Source organism: Pezoporus wallicus, unplaced genomic scaffold (genome assembly GCF_028554395.1).
Source record: "Pezoporus wallicus isolate ANWC-B61680 ecotype Strahan unplaced genomic scaffold, APGP_CSIRO_Pwel_v1 contig_3876, whole genome shotgun sequence".
Lineage (NCBI taxonomy): Eukaryota > Metazoa > Chordata > Aves > Psittaciformes > Psittacidae > Pezoporus > Pezoporus wallicus.
The window spans coordinates 1,202,835-1,222,291 of NW_026636085.1; the positions used below are offsets into that span (position 1 = coordinate 1,202,835).

A 19,457-nucleotide genomic window follows, 5' to 3' on the forward strand; every position below is an offset into this window, starting at 1 on the left:
AAAGGCTGAGATACTCTTGTTGATCTGGTTGGTCATATAGCATGCTAAGACAACATCAGGTCCAGTGCCTGGCAAAATGAAGTTTTTCCAATCCATAGAATAACAGTCACAGACTTTATAAAACTCATTGGTTCTTCAGTTTCTGCGGGTAGTTGCACTGGTTTACTCATAGAAGCATGAAACCTAACACAGAAGAGCTAACCTCATGCTAGTGAGCTCAAGACTCGTGTATCACCTCTTACGCAGTTCTGTAAGCAGCCTGTCAGTTATGCCAGCATGGATTGCTTTCCTACTGCAGCCTGGTGGAACCATTCTGTCTTGTATAAAATAGGCATTAATTGGAAAAGGCAGAGAGTGATTTTCTAGCCTGCTGAAAACAACAACGATTTTTAATGTCAGACAATGCCAGAGGATTGATTCCAGCCTGGGTCTCTTGTGCCACAGGAGTGCCACTCCATCAGGCTTTTATATATTTGCTTTACACTAAAAGACCTTTAAAATTCTGGTTTTATTTTACCAGCAAAAAAAAAAAGGGTGTTATTTGAAATCCTGAAGTTTTGTAGAATAGACAAATAATTTATTGATAACTTTCAGGTTTTTAAATAACTCTTCTGTGTAAGCAGAACTAGCCAGGAGATTATTGAAGAATGTGAATTAGGAGAACTAATGCTTAAGAAGTTATATTATAGAAATTATCATCATCATCCTACACCTGAGTCAGAGCAATCCCAGGCACAGCTACAGGTTGGGCAGAGAAGAGATTCAGAGCAGCCCTGTGGAGAAGGACTTGGGGGTGTTGGTTGATGAGAAAATGAACATGAGCTGGCTTCAGTGTGTGCTCACAGCCCAGAAAGCCAACCGTATCCTGGGCAGCATCAAAAGGAGCGTGACCAGCAGGTCGAAGGAGGTGATCCTGCCCCTCTGCTCTGCTCTTGTGAGACCTCACCTGGAGCATTGTGTGCAGTTCTGGTGTCCTCAACATAAAAAGGGCATGGAACTGTTGGAACAAGTCCAGAGAAGGGCCACAAGGATGATCAGGGGACTGGAGCACCTCTGTATGAAGACAGGCTGAGGAAGTTGGAGCTGTTCAGCCTGGAGAAGAGAAGGCTGCGTGGAGACCTCATAGCAGCCTTCCAGTATCTGAAGGGGGCCTATAGGGATGCTGGGGAGGGACTCTTCATTAGAGCCTGTAGTGACAGGACAAGGGGTAACGGGTTAAAACTTAAACAGGGGAAGTTTAGATTGGATATAAGGAGGAAATTCTTTCCTATGAGGGTGGTGAGGCACTGGAATGGGCTGCCCAGGGAGGTTGTGAATGCTCCATACCTGGTGGTGTTTACAGGAAGGTTGGACAGAGCCTTGGGTGACATGATTTAGTGTGAGGTGTCCCTGCCCACACAGGGGGGTTGGAACTAGATGATCTTAAGGTCCTTTCCAAAAAGATACGCTAATTTTTACAGATTCTGCTTAAGGGACCATCAACTATAAATTACACAAAAGCACTTAGATGGCTTTGTACTATGAGGTAATGGGAAAACAGTGAGGGGTAAACTTACACAATGTCATGTCATGCCATTAGAGCAGGTAGCAATTTGCATGAGGTGAAGGTTTGGCTCAGTGGGTATTGTTCTTAATATATTTTAAAAACCAAAATCTAACCATAGGAATACCAGGTATGTGTTTGCTTTGAAGCCTTGCTAGAAAAAGATATTGATGCATGCAAGAAAAAATATTTGACTCTTCAGAAGTCATTAACCTTTTGACTGATTAGTCTGCATTTATTAATGAATCGGTTCCCAAATGGATCATTTAGAGCTATTTTAATCTAATATGCTACAAACATTTAGATTGAGAGATTTCTGAATGGTTTGAGTCCTTCATTTTTCCCTAAATAGTTTAGTTTTGGTGTCTTTCTGGACAAGCTTTATACTGTGATTAATTAAACTTCAAGTATTATGAAATTAATGAAGAATATTTTATGAAACTCAGTGAAAGTTATTAGATCTGACAGATTTTGATAAACTGCTGCTAAAACATTCCATCTGTATAATGAATTTATGTTGAATGCCCTGATTACAAAGGTTTTTAATTTGTGTACACTGCTAGTGTCGTTGTTTTGAATTTTCCCCTCAACTTTAATTAAAATACTGACTGATTGATAGATTGATTGATTGATAGAAGTTGTTTGGCTGCATTAACGATGCATATGCATTCAAGCCTAATTTTGGGAATTATGTATATTATTAAGAAAGCATTCCCATCATTTTGAACTAAATCTCATAGTTGAACTGTGCAAATTAAATTATATTGTAAACAGTTCCCTGCTTGTTGTTACACAAATATTCCCTCAAAATAGCAAAATTCAGTCTGGCTATGGTACTATAAAGAGAAAAGAACACGGAAGATGGGACCCAGCAGCTGGATATTTTTTTAGGGGAAAAAACGGCTAAGGAGGATTTTTCTGTTTTTTGACAACCTTTTACCTTTTTTCAACTTCAAGCCTGTCTCCCAAATTTCTGCTGACAAATTAGTGTCACCATATACTATTAACATCAAGATCCTTATTGGTCATGCTGAAGAACACCCAAACAAGCCACACTTACGGTCTCGTGTCCTTTAACAACATGTTGTGCAATAGGACGAGAGGTGGTAAAGTAAAGGTTTTGAAGTAAAAGAGGGGAAATTCAGGTTGGATGTGAGGAAAAAAATGTTTAAAATGAGGTTAGTAAAACATTGGCACAACTTGCCCAGAGAGGGATGGATGCACCATCCCTGGGGATATTCAAGGCCAGGATGGATGTGGTTCTGAGCAACCTGATCTGTTTGAAGATGTCCACACTCATTGCAAGGAGGGTGAACTAGATGAGCTTTGAGGGTCCATTCCTCCATTCTGACCCAAACTGTTCTGTGATTCTGTGGAGATCCTGTTGCAGACTACCATCCTACATGAGCATGGGTTTGCCTACCAAGGGAATTTCTGGTTCTTTCCAAACTAATCTTTGATATGAGCTGGCATTGTAATCAATTTAGCAAACAGAAAACTAGGCCATCCACTGTTTTTCCAAGACCCAAACAAGACATGAGCCAGTCTGCCACTATGGAAATACCTGCATGATCTATAAAGAATGTTGTTTGTACTTGAGTGCTGAAAGTTGGTGTGGATGGACAGAAAGGCTGGAATTTCAGCTGACTTGGAACTGCATTTGGTTACAGATGGGTTTTAATTAATAACTGTGACTGCAATTCAAGGCAGATGTCTGTTAAAATACATAAACACAAAAATCTCTTTTAATTTGTTATAGCATTCTGCATTGCAGTGATTGATGACTTATAATTATACACTGCCAAAAAAACAAAAGCCATTTTGCAGTCCACTCTCCAGTAAGGAAGTAGCAGAAACAGAAAGGTTAAAAATCTAATGACCAAGCTTTAAAGATGAAAAACATTAGAAAAACAAATAGAATTAATATGTTAAATATGCAGCACATAACAAAGCCCAGCAATAAAAAACATTGGAAAAGAGAAACTTCTTTCTTTCAACTCAGCAAAACTGAGAAACATCATGTTAAGCTCAATTCCAAGGTAACACATTGCAAAGCAAGCCCCATCCATCCCTTTCACATACTTACAGAAGTTTCTATCATTTAAAGTGCTTCGGAGCAAATGAGGTGCTGCTTCCCTTTTCAACATAATGAAGGAAACAATGAATTAAGTAATGCGACCTTCCTATGGCATCTTTTGTTATATACACCTGAAGAAAAGAGGATAGAAGTTCAACATAGTGAATAGAATGGGCTGAACAAGTAGTCTTGTGTAAATAAGACCTTATTGTACAAAACTCTTATACAATGGTTTGTCCAGCATTTTAGAAATACTTTTTCTGGAAGAAGGCAATTAAACATGCTGGTAATATTTTGCTATTGGTCTAATCTTCCCTAGAACAAGTATAATGCTTTGTACATCATTCCATCAAAACCATCATTTTAACTCACCAGCTGCAATCAAATATGACCACTTGATTATGCTGCACTTGAAAACAAAAATTGTGAGTTTAGCTTGAAAGTCATTTTGCTTGCTGAAATTGTGCTGTTAAGCAGACAATGTTCATTTGGTGATTTATGTGTTTTAAGGAACAAAAATTGCCATGCTTAATAATATGTCATTTATTTTAGCCATTATATTAGTGGGAAAATGTCACACAATAAGCTGAGACCCTCTAAAAGTATCTGGTGCAAAGTGAGACAATGTCAAGATAGCATGAACAATCTGACAAAACTTATTTTCAAGAGCACAGTATGTTTGTAGTTCAAAGCAGCCCCCAGAGTGACAACACTAAACATTTTTTGTATTTTATATTTTACCATTTATGCTCAATATCTTCATGCACATATAGCCTTACCAAATCTAAAGGCCAGCCTTAACTCTACTGCTATGAAATGCAAGTTCTTCACCATTTCTTAGCATCAAGACCAAGTAATATTGCAGATGAAAAATACTACTTGAATGTAAGATATTGCAATTAAAATATATAACTGGATCTGGAAAGGTGGATGACTTTGTAACATTAAGCAATCTGTCCCAAGTTCCAGTTAAAAGCACATTGGAAAGACTGTTAAAATGATGGAAAGCAAAAAGACAGTATTTCATCAATACGCTATAAATCTTTCTGAATCCCCCAGGGGTCATGAGCACAACTGGGTCTCACTCTAACATGAACTCAGGTGGACCAGGTTCTAAAGTGTAAGTATAGTCTAATGAAGTCCATACCTAAAGACTACCAGTTCTTGTCAGTACAGAGGCCCACACCTTCACTGGATGAGGAAAAAAATGTAGAGATCTACTCTTTAAAACTGGTTTCTCCAGCTTTGCAGTGGATGACTATTGGTCTCATTGAGGATGATGATCCCCATATTTCCCCTTTTTTTCCCATAGCATCCATTAATTTTGGTCTACAAAAGGAGTCTTGTTGGAAAGTGAAGAAGGCAAGGAAATGGTCTAACAAAAAGCTTCAAACCTGAGTACTTATGCTGGTGTTTCCTGTCATTTACCACATGTACCTCAAGTTCATCAAAACCCAAGGCAGTACCGGCATGGTTTCTCTCAGCCCAGGAGTATGATTCTTTCTCTACTGATACTCTCTGGAGAGTGCAGAGCACTGCCGTTTAATACAGAGTTATGTGACTCTGTATTTGGCAAATGGACAAGCACTATTGTGATCAAATTACTTGGTTTTACTTAGTAAATTGCCTGTCACTGATCAACACTTACAAAACATATTTGTATGCATCTTTTAGTGTTCTTCTTAAGACAACTCAACTGTGTGCAAAAAAAAAATGACACAGCCCACAATGTCACACCCAAAGGCTTCAAAGAAACACAAAAAAAGACCCAAAATTTTTTAAATCCTTCAATTTAGTAGCTGCCTTTCTTCACAGAAGCAAAGTCTTTTCCACTTTTCTACTCTTTTCTACCCAATATGCAGTCCTGGAACTGACAATGAGAAGAGAAATCTGGTTTTGCAAATACTGCTCACACTGTAGTATTTTATGCCTCCTCCATACACCAGCTGAAATAAAAAATTAATTTTCCCAGTAGCATTTTTTATGACAACTGCAAAGAAACGTTTGAGGTTTTTTCCCTTCTTCAGATTAAATCTTTTAAAGCAATCCTTTGTTTTAACAGCCAGGAAGTGGATATTTTTCTAATGCAAAGCATTTAAGGCAAAATCACGTCTTTTATCTGCTCTGAAAGCTGAAAACTCTTTCTATGCAGAACATCTAGTGTGACTTTCCAGAATGGCCACTTAAAGAATGTTTCAGCTTCCATGCACTGGATAGATGCACTTTCCACATTAGGAGTGTTGATTAGAGTTTGGAAACAGTTTTCATTATCACATGGATATTTAGCACTGAATGAATGACAGTGAAGCATTACTATAGTTCAAGGCTTTGAGGCATTTTGTGACAAGATACTATTTCTGATGGTGTACTTCACTCTAGTGGACGCTGGGAAGGGACTCTTCATTAAGGACTGTAGTGATAGGGCAAGGGGTAACGGGTTCAAACTTAAACAGGGGAAGTTTAGATTGGATATAAGAAGAAAGTTCTTTACTATGAGGGTGGTGAGGCACTGGAATGGGTTGCCCAGGGAGGTTGTGAATGCTCCATACCTCGTGGTGTTCAAGGCCGGGCTGAACAAAGCCGTGGGTGAGATGGTTTAGTGTAAGGTGTCCCTGCCCATGGCAGGGGTGTTGGAACTTGATGATCTTAAGGTCCTTTCCAACCCTAACTATTCTATGATTCTATGATTCTATGATTCATACTAGTTTCTCCATTGACTTTCAGAGCAGTGAAATTTATGCTAATGACTGGAGAGTGGGCAATTTTATGGGTTTCTTTATCTGTCACATGCACCCTAACAAGGGGTTCTTCAGGATGGAGTTATCAAGGACACTTACCTCTTGTTTCCTTCCATTGGCTACTTTTTAGTATTCAGCTTATTGTGAGAATATAGTCTCCAAATTCCTTCTTTTAGTCTTGACTTTTTCTCCTTCTGTCTTGTTGGGCACAAAGATTCTCTTTTGGTTATTGGTTCTAAATGTAACTCTGTTTCCTTCCTTCTCTTCCTAAACTCTACTTTCTTTGATGTCTAACACCTTTACTCCAACTTCATTTCCTCTTCTTTCCTGTGAAGTTTCTACACATTCTTTTCCCTTTGCTCTTTCTCTCTGGCTGCCCCAATCGAATTTGTATGATCCAGTTTGACTTCCTTTGTATTTTTCAGTGAATTGATCTACTCTAAGCCCCTCCACTTTTTCCTCTACTCTAGGAATCAACTTCCATTTAATATGTATGTGTCCTGCGCGAGCTTCATGCCTATCTGGGAGCACTGCCTATACTGCACTCTGGATTGCCTTAAAACCTTGGTAGCCAGTCCACAAAGCTCCTGTTGTTCCTCCTTTCAGTAAGGTTATAATTTATAAATGAAAGGACTTCTCTGCACTGAGCACACATTTTACTTGTGTCCGGTTCACTCTCAGATTCACTAAGCTTCTTCCTCAGTTATTTATGCAATGTACACTGCCTCTGAGGATCTACAACTGCATCCAGAGTTTAGCCTCACTTTGTGTGTACTCAGGTTATTTCTCTTTTACAGGGTTGTTCTCTTCAAGGACCCTTTTGCTATATAGATCAGATTAATGGACAAAGAATAAATAAAGTCGTTGACCCTGTAATGTTAGCAGTGTTAAAATGTACAAGCTTCCCCACAGAAGTGTGTTAAATACTCACAGTGCAGCCCATAGCATGAGGGAATGGGATATAAAAAACATCTTGAGAAGACATCTGCAGGAATTATGCCCAAATTTTATTAAAGCATTTAAATAGGTATTTCAACACCTAGCACGAGAATTTGTACAATTATGGTCAAATTCCCCACTGGCAAGATAGCCAGTGTAAAACCTCTTCAATGTCCACATCCCAATTAAGTGCTCAGAGAGTAAATGATTACCAGGTCTTATCCTGGTATCCTCTCCAGAATTGATAAAATCCTCAAGTATTAAGCTGTTTATCCAAGTGAATTTCTTATCCAAGTGCAAAACAGTCATAGTACCACACTGGGTCTAGGATTGGGATCGATTTCACTGGACTTTATGTCTATATCTCAGCAAGTCATCTAGCCTCCTTTTATTGCTAATGAAGAGAGAAAAGCCCATTCATGGCAGGAACATTAAGCCCACCCAAATTTAATCCAAGCAATCAACTACACCTGTGCTTGCTTTGGCAAGCAGAGGAATAAGTCAAGTGTTACAGAGATCAAAGAAAAAGTTTAACTTAGCATTGAAAATGTAGCCACAAGGTGATTTCTCACTGATCCTTAATTTAAGTGTTGTTTCCCTGAACCTGCTTAGCCAAACATTGTGGTCTAACTCCAGAAATTATTAAAGACAAAAGGTTAGCATGTTATTTACTCTGTGGAATTTTATTGCTCCTCCTATATATATAAAATAGAAAAAGGTGAGCAACTCTCCTGCACAGCCCTGTTTGCTTTAGCACAGGTCTGTGGTTTTATGCAGTTATTCCACTGCTCCCACGCCTGCTTTGCACTATACCCCACCACTGCCACAGTAGCATTCATGTGCATGGCCCTTTGCACAGCAGCTGTCACAGAAAGCTGAGCACACAATCACTTCTTTCTGTTTGCTCCTGTTGTTGTCGTGATTTATTAGGTACAAAGGCAGGAGACTGGCCCCGCACAAGTCGGAAATAGAATGTTTCACCCCAAAAGGGAGTATGGGGAATGGTGGGAGAGCTACAATGACCAGGTAAGCAAACAGCAAGTGGCCTATAGGGCAGTGTGATATGTCTGTGAACAAGAGGAGCAGCCCTGGGACAATGCCAGGCCAGATCCTCTGTTTGTAATTCCTGTGCATCCCATATAACATGTTTAGAAAAGAAAAAGAAACAAGAAAACATGTCACCACTGCTGATTTCTGTGTTCCATCTGATTGCCAAAAACCCCTGCACCTCGTTCATCCGAGTGATCTGAACCACGTGTCCTGTGTGATGTTGTCATAATGGTGCTTTGGGAAGAGCAAACCTTACACCTGACTCATTAAGCCAGTAGAGCAGATGAAGAGAGACAGCATTCAAACTTGGAGTAAGCGGCTCCAGAACTCCTCTGGAACAGTGGTCCCATTACATATTAGAGGTTATAGCTGGTTCAATTAAAACAGCAGGGAAAGACTGATTGATGAAAAAGTTTTCAGTATGAAAACATCGGTTCCTCTCAATCAAAATATCTTGCGGGAAAGTGCTGAGTTTTACAGTGGTTTTAAGGAAAGGTTTAAGGAAATTTTAAATACAGTTCAAACCACCTTTTCCATATTTTTTCCATTTAATTTAATTTTATTTTATTTAATTTATATATTTATTTTCAATTTTGTCTTGGCCATTATATTTTGCATGGCAGTATACACCAGTGTTCCCATTTTAATTAATATCCTAATCTACATTTTTTCAGTGTTACTGGGATGAACTGTTTCAATATGGCCATTTTGATGTTTCTGTACTTCGATACTTCAAGCTATTTGACTTCCATGAAATACTTGGAAATTTCAGCTATTCCTCTCATTTTGAGCCCAGCCAGATTTCCAAATGATGAACTCCCTCATGGGACAGAAAATCCATTTCTCCAGACATGTTCATTAATAAATGAATAAGCCACATGTGTCACAGACGGTTATAAATCTTTCAAGGAACAATACTCTTAATAAGCAGTATATCATTGTGTTGCATTCTACAACAAGTTAGAAGCATTTTGTTTACCATTTATTAAAAGATCTACTCATTTGTCATTGAACCCTGGAAGGTATTTATCAATGTACCCCTAAAGCACAGTATGATCAAATTATACCTTTACATTTCCCATGTGTTACGTATCACAAGGTGAATTTTATCATTGCAGGAGGGTGTTCAGTGAAACACTTGCACATTATCATGCTCCCTTTGGGTACAACATTCACTCATGTACATAAGGCTAATCAACTATAACACCACACGGCACACACCTGGGGGACCCTGTTACTTAAGTAACATCAGGGACATTCATCACTGAGTGTTGTATAAAATATATACATTCCTGTTATTTTTTGTCAGCTGGGATTCTGTTTCTTGTCTGTGTGTTGTCTGGATTACTTTTTTTTCCTACATTGCATTTCCTTCAGTGATATTTATTCTTCATTTAAAAGCTATCTGGAGTCACTATATAAGAGAACTTTGAAGAGCAGAAAAGTACATGTAAATGTCAAACAACTGTATTTTGTTGTACAGTGTTCAGCTCTGTTGTGCCTGGCCATATATATATACACTTGAAAAACTTCTTTTTTATATTTTGTATTTTCACAGTGAAGAATCTGTTTGCATTCCAGACTGTAATCGATCTGAGTCAAGTAGAGAGGAGAAAAAGGTTCCTGTTAAAGAGGATGCCCTAACAGTCAAAAAGACTGGAAACTGTGTCAGTCTAATAGTTCCACAGCAAGACTGTCAGCTGCAAGACCTACTCAAACAGTTAAGAAACCTGCTGCTTAACAGAGAGTGCAATTGCATTTGATGGCTGTGTTTTGTTGTCTCCAGCCACAGTGTCCTGGCCAGTGGTCCTTGTCAAATTTCCATGAGCTAAGTCGAGTTGCCACTAAACAGCCTGGGAACCTCCTAGAGAGAACATAGGTGTTGCAGAAAGGAAAGTAGGTGCCATTCTCCCATCTCAGTAAGCGTCAGACCAGTGCTAGAAGTCACTGGGTTGAAGTGAAGGTGGAAAAAGACAGATGCAGGGTTCTGACCATTAATAATGCAAAAACCTCATAGTCTCACGGGTCAAAGATGTCCCATGGTACTGAGCAAATCCCACTTACATCCTTTCACTCTAGTAAATGCTGTGTAGTTTTACACTGGACAGTACTCTTCAGCTCATGTTCTCAAATCCCTTGTGCAATATTATTTTCACACCAGGGCCTAACTGTTTCTGTACACTAGTCTTACAAACGGCTTGGGATTTTTCAAGGTGAAAAGTGACATTAAAATAGCAGCAATGCGTACACGATGTGATGCTTTATAAGACTATCTGAATGGGCAATGGGGTCTAGTGAAATGTGCCCTTGCCCATGGGCAGGGTCCACCTAGTTGAAACTGGATAATCTTTGAGGTACCTTCCAAACCAAATCATTCTGATTCTATGATTTTTGCATTATGGGTCATGATAATAGGTGTCCTAGAAATGGTTCATTCAGATATCAGACAACTCGTTTCCCATTCTGACCAGCTGAAACAGCTCCAAGCATTAGCATCACTGGTGTCTGCACTGGGAGGTCATTAGCAAAGTTTCTGTCCACCAGTTCTCTCTCACTTTGTAGTTTCTTTCACCCTTATACATTAAGTCATTTATATTAATGTCAGCTGTGACTTTTGTGAGGAAAGGATGCAATAACATATTACGGTTCGAGGAGTAATATAAATAAATGTCCTTGCTGTTTACAGGAAACAACTCTCCTTGTTTGAAAAATAATTGAAAAAGATATTGTTTACTTCTAGAAATCGGGTCAGGACAAAACAAATTTTTGCCCTGTACTGATCCTCTTTTGTGTTGCATTCTTATTTATCTCCATAAAACAAGCAGCATGGAAATAGTTTAAGCTAAATTACTTGAGTGATCAGGGTAAGTGCTACTGAGCAACTAAAACATTGGTGTGTTATCAGCATTGTTCTCAGACTAAAGCCAAAGCACAGCACTGCATCAGCTACTGGGAAGAAAATTAGCTGAAACCTGGACACTATGTCAGCTTCTTAAAAAAATGCTATTGCTTCAAGTTTGAATGCAACACCCTGCTTCAGCCACTGAAACATTTAAGCATAACTTTGCTGCCAATTTTAGCTCAATAAATTTTATATTGGGGCCTATATATAATAAAATTTATATTGGGGACCAAAATTTATACTGGGGCCTATAAGGATGCTTCTTCATTAGGGACTGTAGTGATAGGACAAGGGGCAATAGGGTAAAACTTAAATAGGGGAAGGTTAGGTTAGATATAAGGAAGAAGTTCTTTACTGTAAGGGTGGTGAGGCACTGGAATGGGTTGCCCAAGGAAGCTGTGAATGCTCCATCCCTGGCGGTGTTGAAGACCAGGCTGGACAGAGCCTTGGGTGACATGGTTTAGTGTGAGGTGTCCCTGCCCATGGCAGGGGGGGTTGGAACTGGATGATCTTAAAGTCCTTTCCCACACTAACTGTTCTATGATTCTATATCAGTGTTCTGAAATACAAACTTTCCTGTAGGGACTTATAAATTAAAGAATTTGAAATCATTCCTGATTATAATAATGTGAGGAAGGTTGCAAATACATATTGTCCAGTATTTGTTTTAAGTTGTATCATTTCAAATCTGGAAATAGATACTGATATTGATACATGTCACAGAACAAAAATTCCCTTAAAATTTTATATTAATCTCTATCGATTTCCCTTGTATTCCAGTTTCTACTACTGAATAATTATTGGGTATCTATGCATTCTAGCTTTCTTAGAAAATAATAAATTCTATAATTTTAAACTGATTTTTCCTATTTCATTTAAGGCTATTAACAAGAGAATAAGTGACTTATTTTCAGATTACCTATGATATCATCAACTGTCCCAGTACTAGTCCCTAGGCACTCATCATTAGAACCGATTTTAGAACTTCAGGTAATGAGAATGTCACCCTTGCTAAAATATGAGAGCTTTCAGCTTTTGTGACTGAGTTCCTCTTTCTGTTTGCAATTTCTTCTGTATTTTGAACACTTTTGCTTTAATAGAATCTGGCTAAAAAAATCCTGGTGGCAGAGGTATGCATCATCTCATATATGGTCATACTACAGAGCAAGAAATGCTGAAAGAAAACTTCAGCTACCTCAACCAAAACAAAAGACAAAGTGATCTGTTCTAGACAGTAAAGAAACCCCACCAAACCATGTGTAGGGAGAGTGGACCATTTTTCTTAACACCTAGGTGATTATAAAGCAGCTAATATCCCTTATGAACACAGGACAAAGCCCTGAAGACAAAACTTTAGCCTCACTATAAAGATAAAGGGAAGAAAATGGGAAATTTTACTAATTGCTATTCTGTCATCAAGTGGACAACTGTAGAGGAAATACTCAAAATATCAAAGACTGAAAGCTCTCTTACTTATACCATTTTCATGTCTTGTATGTATTATACCATGATAAGTCTAGCAAGCTGGGGAAAAACTTAGCTTTCAAGTCAAATCAAAGCAGATGTAAGTAAAAAGATTTGAAAAAACTATTAAAGTTACTGGTTCTGAAGAAATGCCTCTTGTACATAAATGTGAACCTAATTAACATATAGTGAAAGAAATGATAAATTCAGAAAACATACCACCCCCCAAAAAAAAACCAAACCATATGCCATGCAAAAGGATTTGTTCTACCAAAACAGAAGTATTTTGCTCACATCTTGGTTTGGAAATTATGTCACTGATTGGAGTTTGCTCTTCTACAAATATGACCGGTACTCTGCTTTGCTCCATTCAGTGCAATATGCCAGCAGAAAAGCAGATTGGGGTAGAAAAATGTGCATTCAGCTAGTCTTAACAGTGGAATTCCTTTGGGAGCTCAAAGGAATTCTTCTCTTGTCATCCAAAGGAGCCAAAATCTGTTTGCAAGAAAAGTCTAGGATTTCCCTGACCTAAAGTTTCCCATCGCCAAAGGGCAGAGCTGGGCATAATAAATGTGAACAATTCCATTAGTAGACATCATAGTATGTATCTCCAATTTATCTTTATTTTTCTATTTTTAAATTATGTGCATTGCAGTGGTTTCCAGTTAACTTGAGTAGCAATATGCAGTTAGAGCAGAATCTTAAAGTACTATCACTGCAATTTATCTGTAACTCAGCTTCATAACCAATATAAGAAAACAAGTGGTGTTCCTTTCACAGAGGCAATAAATGATTGCAAACCTCAGTCCAGTGTTGACTTTGTAGCAAGTAGGTGCAGCATAATAAAGTGGGTGATACATTTCTGAGATAACAATTCCAATTATTTCTGAGCAAACTACTAGGATTTTAACTATAAGGTTCATTCCTTACTGATAAATTGCTGCTTGCTTTCTACTCAGATTTTTATAGCCAAGAATTTGCAATGAATAATGGTCAGGTCTTTCAGGCTGTTGAACAACATTTACATCAAACAGCCACTACTCTCCTCTAGAGCACTAGGATCTCCATTAGCCACACATACATCTTGGTTATTGTTGGACACAGCGCAATCACAGTAAACTAGTGCATCAGTCAAGACTGACCCAAAACCAGCTAGTGACAGTTGCTCCACTGAAGATTTAACTGTCAGGTGCCCTTGCCAAGGGCTGGACACATCCCCATATTTCATCCTTTTCCTTTCCCCAGGCTCCTCAGCCTCGTATCCTTACTTAATGATTGGTTCCTGAAGGGTGAGCAGGAAGGGACTGATATGTTCTCTTCACAATGTCTTACAATCTGACTTTCAGTGAACTGAAAACGTCTACATGCATTTAGCACTCATGCACACACTTAAAACCATAGGGTTTGAACATCTGTACTAAGCCAGTGCTTGAAATCAGGAATGGTGCTAGAATACACCTCTTTCTTCTGGTAAGCCCTTCTTTTTGCATTGGCTAATCCTTCATGTTAATGGCATATACCACCTCTGTGGCAGGCAGGTTTGTTGCAGATCCCTTTGAGTTCTGAATTCAGCAGGTATTGAGACCCCACCAGGGAGGACATGCAGGACTGGAACTAGACCCTCTCTTTCTGCTAGACCAAAGTTACAAGTGCAAAGTCACCCAGCCTCCTGGTCCAGCTCAAACCCAGCAGGAGCTGGGAGGTCTCACAATCATCATTCCAGAACAAGAGGCAAGATCTCATCTGCTAAAGTATGCAAATCCTGCTCCTGCTGTTGGCACCAAGCTCCCACTGAACTTGGGACTGAGCATGGCCAAGGAGCCAGGGCTCTCAAACAGCTCTAGACACACACCGAGTACATGTTCCAGTGAGAAGAGCAGGCAATCTTCAGAAGCAATGATTTGACTTTGGAAGATGTTAGTAGCAGTTCCTACTTAACTCAGAGATGCAAGAGTCAAAGTAATCAGTGCTACAGCTTAGATTTAGCTTTTCACTCTTGTTCTGATTGAGGTATAGTAAAACAAGACATCAGTTGTTCTTGCATTTTGGGGTAGGAATATGTTACAGTTAATGTCCAAGATCCAGATGACAACAGCAGAAAAGGGCTGAACCCTTATATACTCACACAGATCATCTCCCAGTCTAGCTTCTCTTAAAATACCCACTGGTTTGCATTGTGTTTGTCTACTGGATTCTGTCATGCTGCTTTTGAAGGGAAAGCTGTCAGCATATGTTGTGTTACATGATCCATCATAATGCCATGTAATGTAATCATGGATGTGAACCCACAAGAAGGCTTTGTTTACACTCAGCACGTAAATTTTTTTTTAGATGCCTGGAAGAGCTATTACACTGATAGTGTGTGGCAAACCTCCACATAATGGCTGGTATAAAGTCATCTGTGTTTAGTAAACTGTGTGTCTTGCAAACTGTTACACTGCAGACTAATGTGTTAGTTTATCTATTTCAGGCTTTAAAAGCAAGCAAACAAACAAGCAACAAATTGGTGATACTTTGCCAGGGTCTCCAATGTGGTTGTCTTTCTAAAATCCTAAATGACTTTAGCAAATGTTTTAGAAACTGAAGTGAATTGTTTAAAGTTCTGTTGCAGTTTATATATAAAGAACGCTTCTTTGTATGTGGAGACTATGTTTTTCCCGTTGACATCACTTCAGAGTCATTGTTTCAGCTAAGAAATATTTCTAATGGTCTTTCTTAATTCCAAGAATTTTAGGTCAATGTATCTATAAACACCAGCTCATCAGCCTAAGGAAGATGAAAAAGAAAAGGAGTGGTTTCATGCTACGTGTTTATAAGTGACACAGCTGGCTTTTCCTAGGTAGCAAGAGAAGAAAACTAAGCAACTTTGCTAATGAGCAGGGTATGATGGGATCAGAAGAGAAATCACCCTGAGAGGACTCATTTTGCAGGACAGTAGAGCAAAACGTTTATTGCTGTCTCCAAACTCAGGTCATCATGAGGAGCTGCTTCTATACCTTGTCTGTTATTTCTTTCCTGCTAGGAATATAGTTTTATTCTATGAGCTGACCTATAATTAAAAAATTACTTTTTTTAAGCTAGTAGCGGCTAACTTATCAAGTACCTTGATGAAAAAGAAGTCACCCATTAGAAGCAGTTCTCCACCCAGAACCAGTATGACCCCTTTCCGAGTATTGCTCCAATACTTCCAAGTTGTAGGTTATAAGCAGGTATTTTTCCCCCAGCCATAACAGACTATACTTCTCCATCTCTCATTCTATACTCCCTGCCTCACACCAGGAATCCATGGCCAGCACCGTACACCAAACTCCTTACCGCTGAATGCTCCCAGATCAACCTACATACCTGCCAACTGCAACACAGCCAGTTCAAGTCTCTCACCTATTCCTTTCAGGCATTTACTTCTTCCTCACTCCTCCATGCATTCCTCAGTGCCACAGCACCGATTCCTGACACCATACCAACAGAAGGAAAGCCATCAAGCTGCTCACTCCCCAAGGGTGGACACTGCCTGTGTCCCAAGGGCAGCAGCAGACGGGTCAGCAGTGGCCATGAACTAGCACTGAGTATGTCATGGCTGGAGGCAAGAAATGGCCTGCAAAATGAGCTTGCATACTCTTCGTGTTTTCCTAGAATGTATGTGATAGATCTAGATATACTGCAAGAGATATAGATGAAATTACAGTCAGCTTTATGATGACTATAAGCTCTGGGACACCACATACCCATGGTATAGATACAGTGATTATACTATTAATTTTGATGCAAGTTACCATCTTATCTCATTTCTGTTTACAGCTCTAATGGGAAATCAGTTTCCTGGGCCCAGAATGAGAAAAGCAGCAGAGGAGCACACCTTTGGCAGCGGCTGTCAATCCACATCAACAAAAAAGAGAACCCTAATCAAACTGCAGTGATCAAGCCTTTTTCCAAAAGCACAGATAGTAGCCGACATAGTAGCAGCGCTACATTTCCTGAGGCCAGTGCCAAAACCCTTTATGATGTTTCCGAAGCAGAAGAGCAATACCCAGCTCAGTACCGACCGCAGACTCCCTCGCCTATCAGCACCCTGAGCCACAGAACTGCCTCTGTCAGCCGAACAGAAGATGATGCCCCCACCTTCCAGTCAGACCCTCCTCAGCGAAGTAGCTCCTCTCAAGGCTCACTCATGGAGCAGATCAGTAGTGTGGTTACTCGCTTCACAGCCAATATCAGCGAGCTGAACTCTATGATGCTTTCAACAGCCACTCCAGGGACAATGGTGTCCACTCCTCTCTGCTCTTCATACCTGATTCCACGGGAAATCCAGCTCCCTACGACAATGACCACGTTTGCAGAGATTCAACCGCTTCCTGCCATTGAAGTTAACGGCGCTTCGCAGTCAGCTAGGAAACCTTCAAATGGCAGCATCAAGGAAGGCACTTCAGAGACCCCATCAACCAAGCAAGACCTTGAGGAGTTGGTAGCTTTAACTCCTCCTTCGCCTTTTAGAGACTCCATTGATTCTGGAAGTGCATCTCCCAGCTCTCCGGTTTCTGAATCAGCTCTCTGTATCCCGTCCTCCCCAAAGTATGACACGCTCCTCATCAGAGATTATACTCAAAGTTCTTCTTCGTTGTGAATGTAGTTCAAGACAACGTTGGAACATTGGATCTCAACGACTACAAGCAAGTAGTGAGGGGACAGCCAAGCCTTCAAGATCTCCAGTGTTTACGAAGATAGAGTGAGAGGCATTGGGTCATCTTGTGAGAAGTAGAGAGCAAGAAGAGGAGTTACTTGAGAAGTGGAAACATCAGATTAATTATGCTGTTTTAAAGACAAAATGACTCTTGGCAGATTTTCGTGGCCTTAAAAAAACATGGGCTTTTCAGAAACACTGAATCTATTTTTGAGGGCTTATAAGGAGTCTGTTAAATCAGTTACATACCAAGTGCTTTGCTTTAGTATTACAATGAACAGTGTGTACAATATACGGGGCGGGGGGGGAAACTAGATTGTAAACAACTGTACAATGGTTTGTTTGTTTACGCTGATTCCTTACCCAGAAGTGAACCTTGATCTTTTATCAAGAATAGAAGACCAAACATTGAATGTACATTTTCTAACAGACTCAAATCTGGGACCAACCCGTCAAGCTTTCTTTCTTTTTTTTCTATGAAGATCTCAAAAAGCAGTAATGTATGTTCAATAACTACCAAACATTTTGTTGAAGCATATTGTGTCCGTGATACGTTACACGTGGATAACACTAAGCTGAGGCTTTGCAGTGAGTGACTGCAATACGGAGGGCTTTACAAGTGACTTCTCAACCTACACATTTGTTATGAAATTCTCTTCTATCAGTATCAAAAATTCAATTTGTTAACGTTGGATTCACCTTCACAGCAACAAAACCCAAGGAAGATTTCCTGACTATTTCACCATGTTGCCAACTAATAATGACGTAGCAAAAAATATTTTCTGGAGTACTGTTTTGTAATTCCCTTATCAGGGCAAGTTGTTGAGGTGAATATTCTCTTTCTAGCAGCACTACCAAGCTATATCATAGCTGCACTCCCTACTGAAATTAACACATTTCTATGGACATTCTTATGCTAACGTTACCAGTTAAAACACTTATTTGGGCTCCCATAGTTTTTGCTTTTAAGGAACAGGTAAACACTCTAAGGATTTTCTCCATACTTTGAATGACAGAGTTCTAGGAGACCGATCTGGATTATGATGAGTGCTAACTGTCAGTGTGAAAGGTTGTCATAATCATAATTCATATACAGGGAAAAGAAAACCCTATGTCAAAATCTGCTTAGAGGTGATTTAGCTACTCTTTAATAAGCATCGATTTTAACTTTATTTAGCTGCTGAAGCCTTGCAGCTATGAACTGTGACAAAAAAAAGAAAAAAAAAGGAAAAAAAAAAAGAAAAAATACTTTCAAAGCAATACAGAGTAAAGGTTAAAACAGAGAAGATCTAATGAGACATGAACCAACAGAGTCTTTGTTTCTTAGCAACTGACAGAAGCAAGGGGATTCCTCACATTTTTTTCCTGTATCAAGGTAGTACATTTTAGTGCACTTCATACTGTCACAGCACTTTTTTACTACAGCCAGGGAAGGGTTTTAAAGTTTGAATAGGAACTAAACAATTTTTGATAGGTACGGTTACATAAGACTCGTAAGTCAGGCCCTAAATGCACACAGTATTGGCTCTCTCTTTCATGACAAAGCTGTCCTCAGGTGCCAAATTTTTATGGGTTTGTTTTGTTTTATTTTACTTAAGGATAGTATGAAGTGGTGAGTGATGTACTTCAATTCAAAGTTGAGTTGATGTAGCCTTACATAGATGACAGCCTCATGGAAGGGAGCCTTGAAATAAGGCTGCTATGTTTCATTTTCAAAACCTTTCAATCTTATCTCTTCAAAGATAACAAATATTTTGTAATCGAAATTCATACCCCCTTTCTCCATGTCCAAAATAACAGACATTTTAACAAACAAAAAAAAACAAAAAAAAACAACAAAAGGAAGATAAAAGCACATTCACATACTTTAGCAAAAAGCTTTTTCTATTTCTTTGGGAAGCTAATTTCACCATTGCGTGCTGCAAACCAACTTGCTGCTCAACAACATTAAAAACCAAAAGTAATAGATGACTGAATCCAGGCTAGCACCTCACAGAGATACAGCAGTGACTCTGTACGTCCTGCACAAGGCAGTGTTATCCATTAGCAGTCTGTGGGCATGCTTA

General features: G+C 39.3%; 2 protein-coding genes across 5 annotated transcripts in view; both read left to right on the forward strand.

Annotated features, from left to right (window-relative positions):
- The window catches only part of LOC130593674 (metabotropic glutamate receptor 5-like), a 254,570-nt gene extending 237,236 nt beyond the window's left edge, over positions 1-17,334 (forward strand). The window contains exon 15 of the mRNA XM_057399013.1: positions 16,512-17,334. Within this exon, the coding sequence (XP_057254996.1) occupies positions 16,512-17,334 (823 nt within the window). The remainder of the gene's footprint in view (positions 1-16,511) is intronic.
- Positions 1-19,213, forward strand: part of LOC130593681 (metabotropic glutamate receptor 5) — a 255,284-nt gene extending 236,071 nt beyond the window's left edge. For 2 of the 4 annotated variants that reach the window (XM_057399023.1, XM_057399024.1), the window contains 3 exons: positions 8,228-8,323; positions 9,906-10,067; positions 16,512-19,213. In XM_057399023.1, coding sequence (XP_057255006.1) covers positions 8,228-8,323; positions 9,906-10,067; positions 16,512-17,334 — 1,081 coding nt within the window. In that variant the 3' untranslated portion in view covers positions 17,335-19,213. The remainder of the gene's footprint in view (positions 1-8,227; positions 8,324-9,905; positions 10,068-16,511) is intronic. The other 2 variants (XM_057399025.1, XM_057399026.1) reach the window with 2 other exon arrangements.
- Positions 19,214-19,457: the final 244 nt, after the last annotated feature.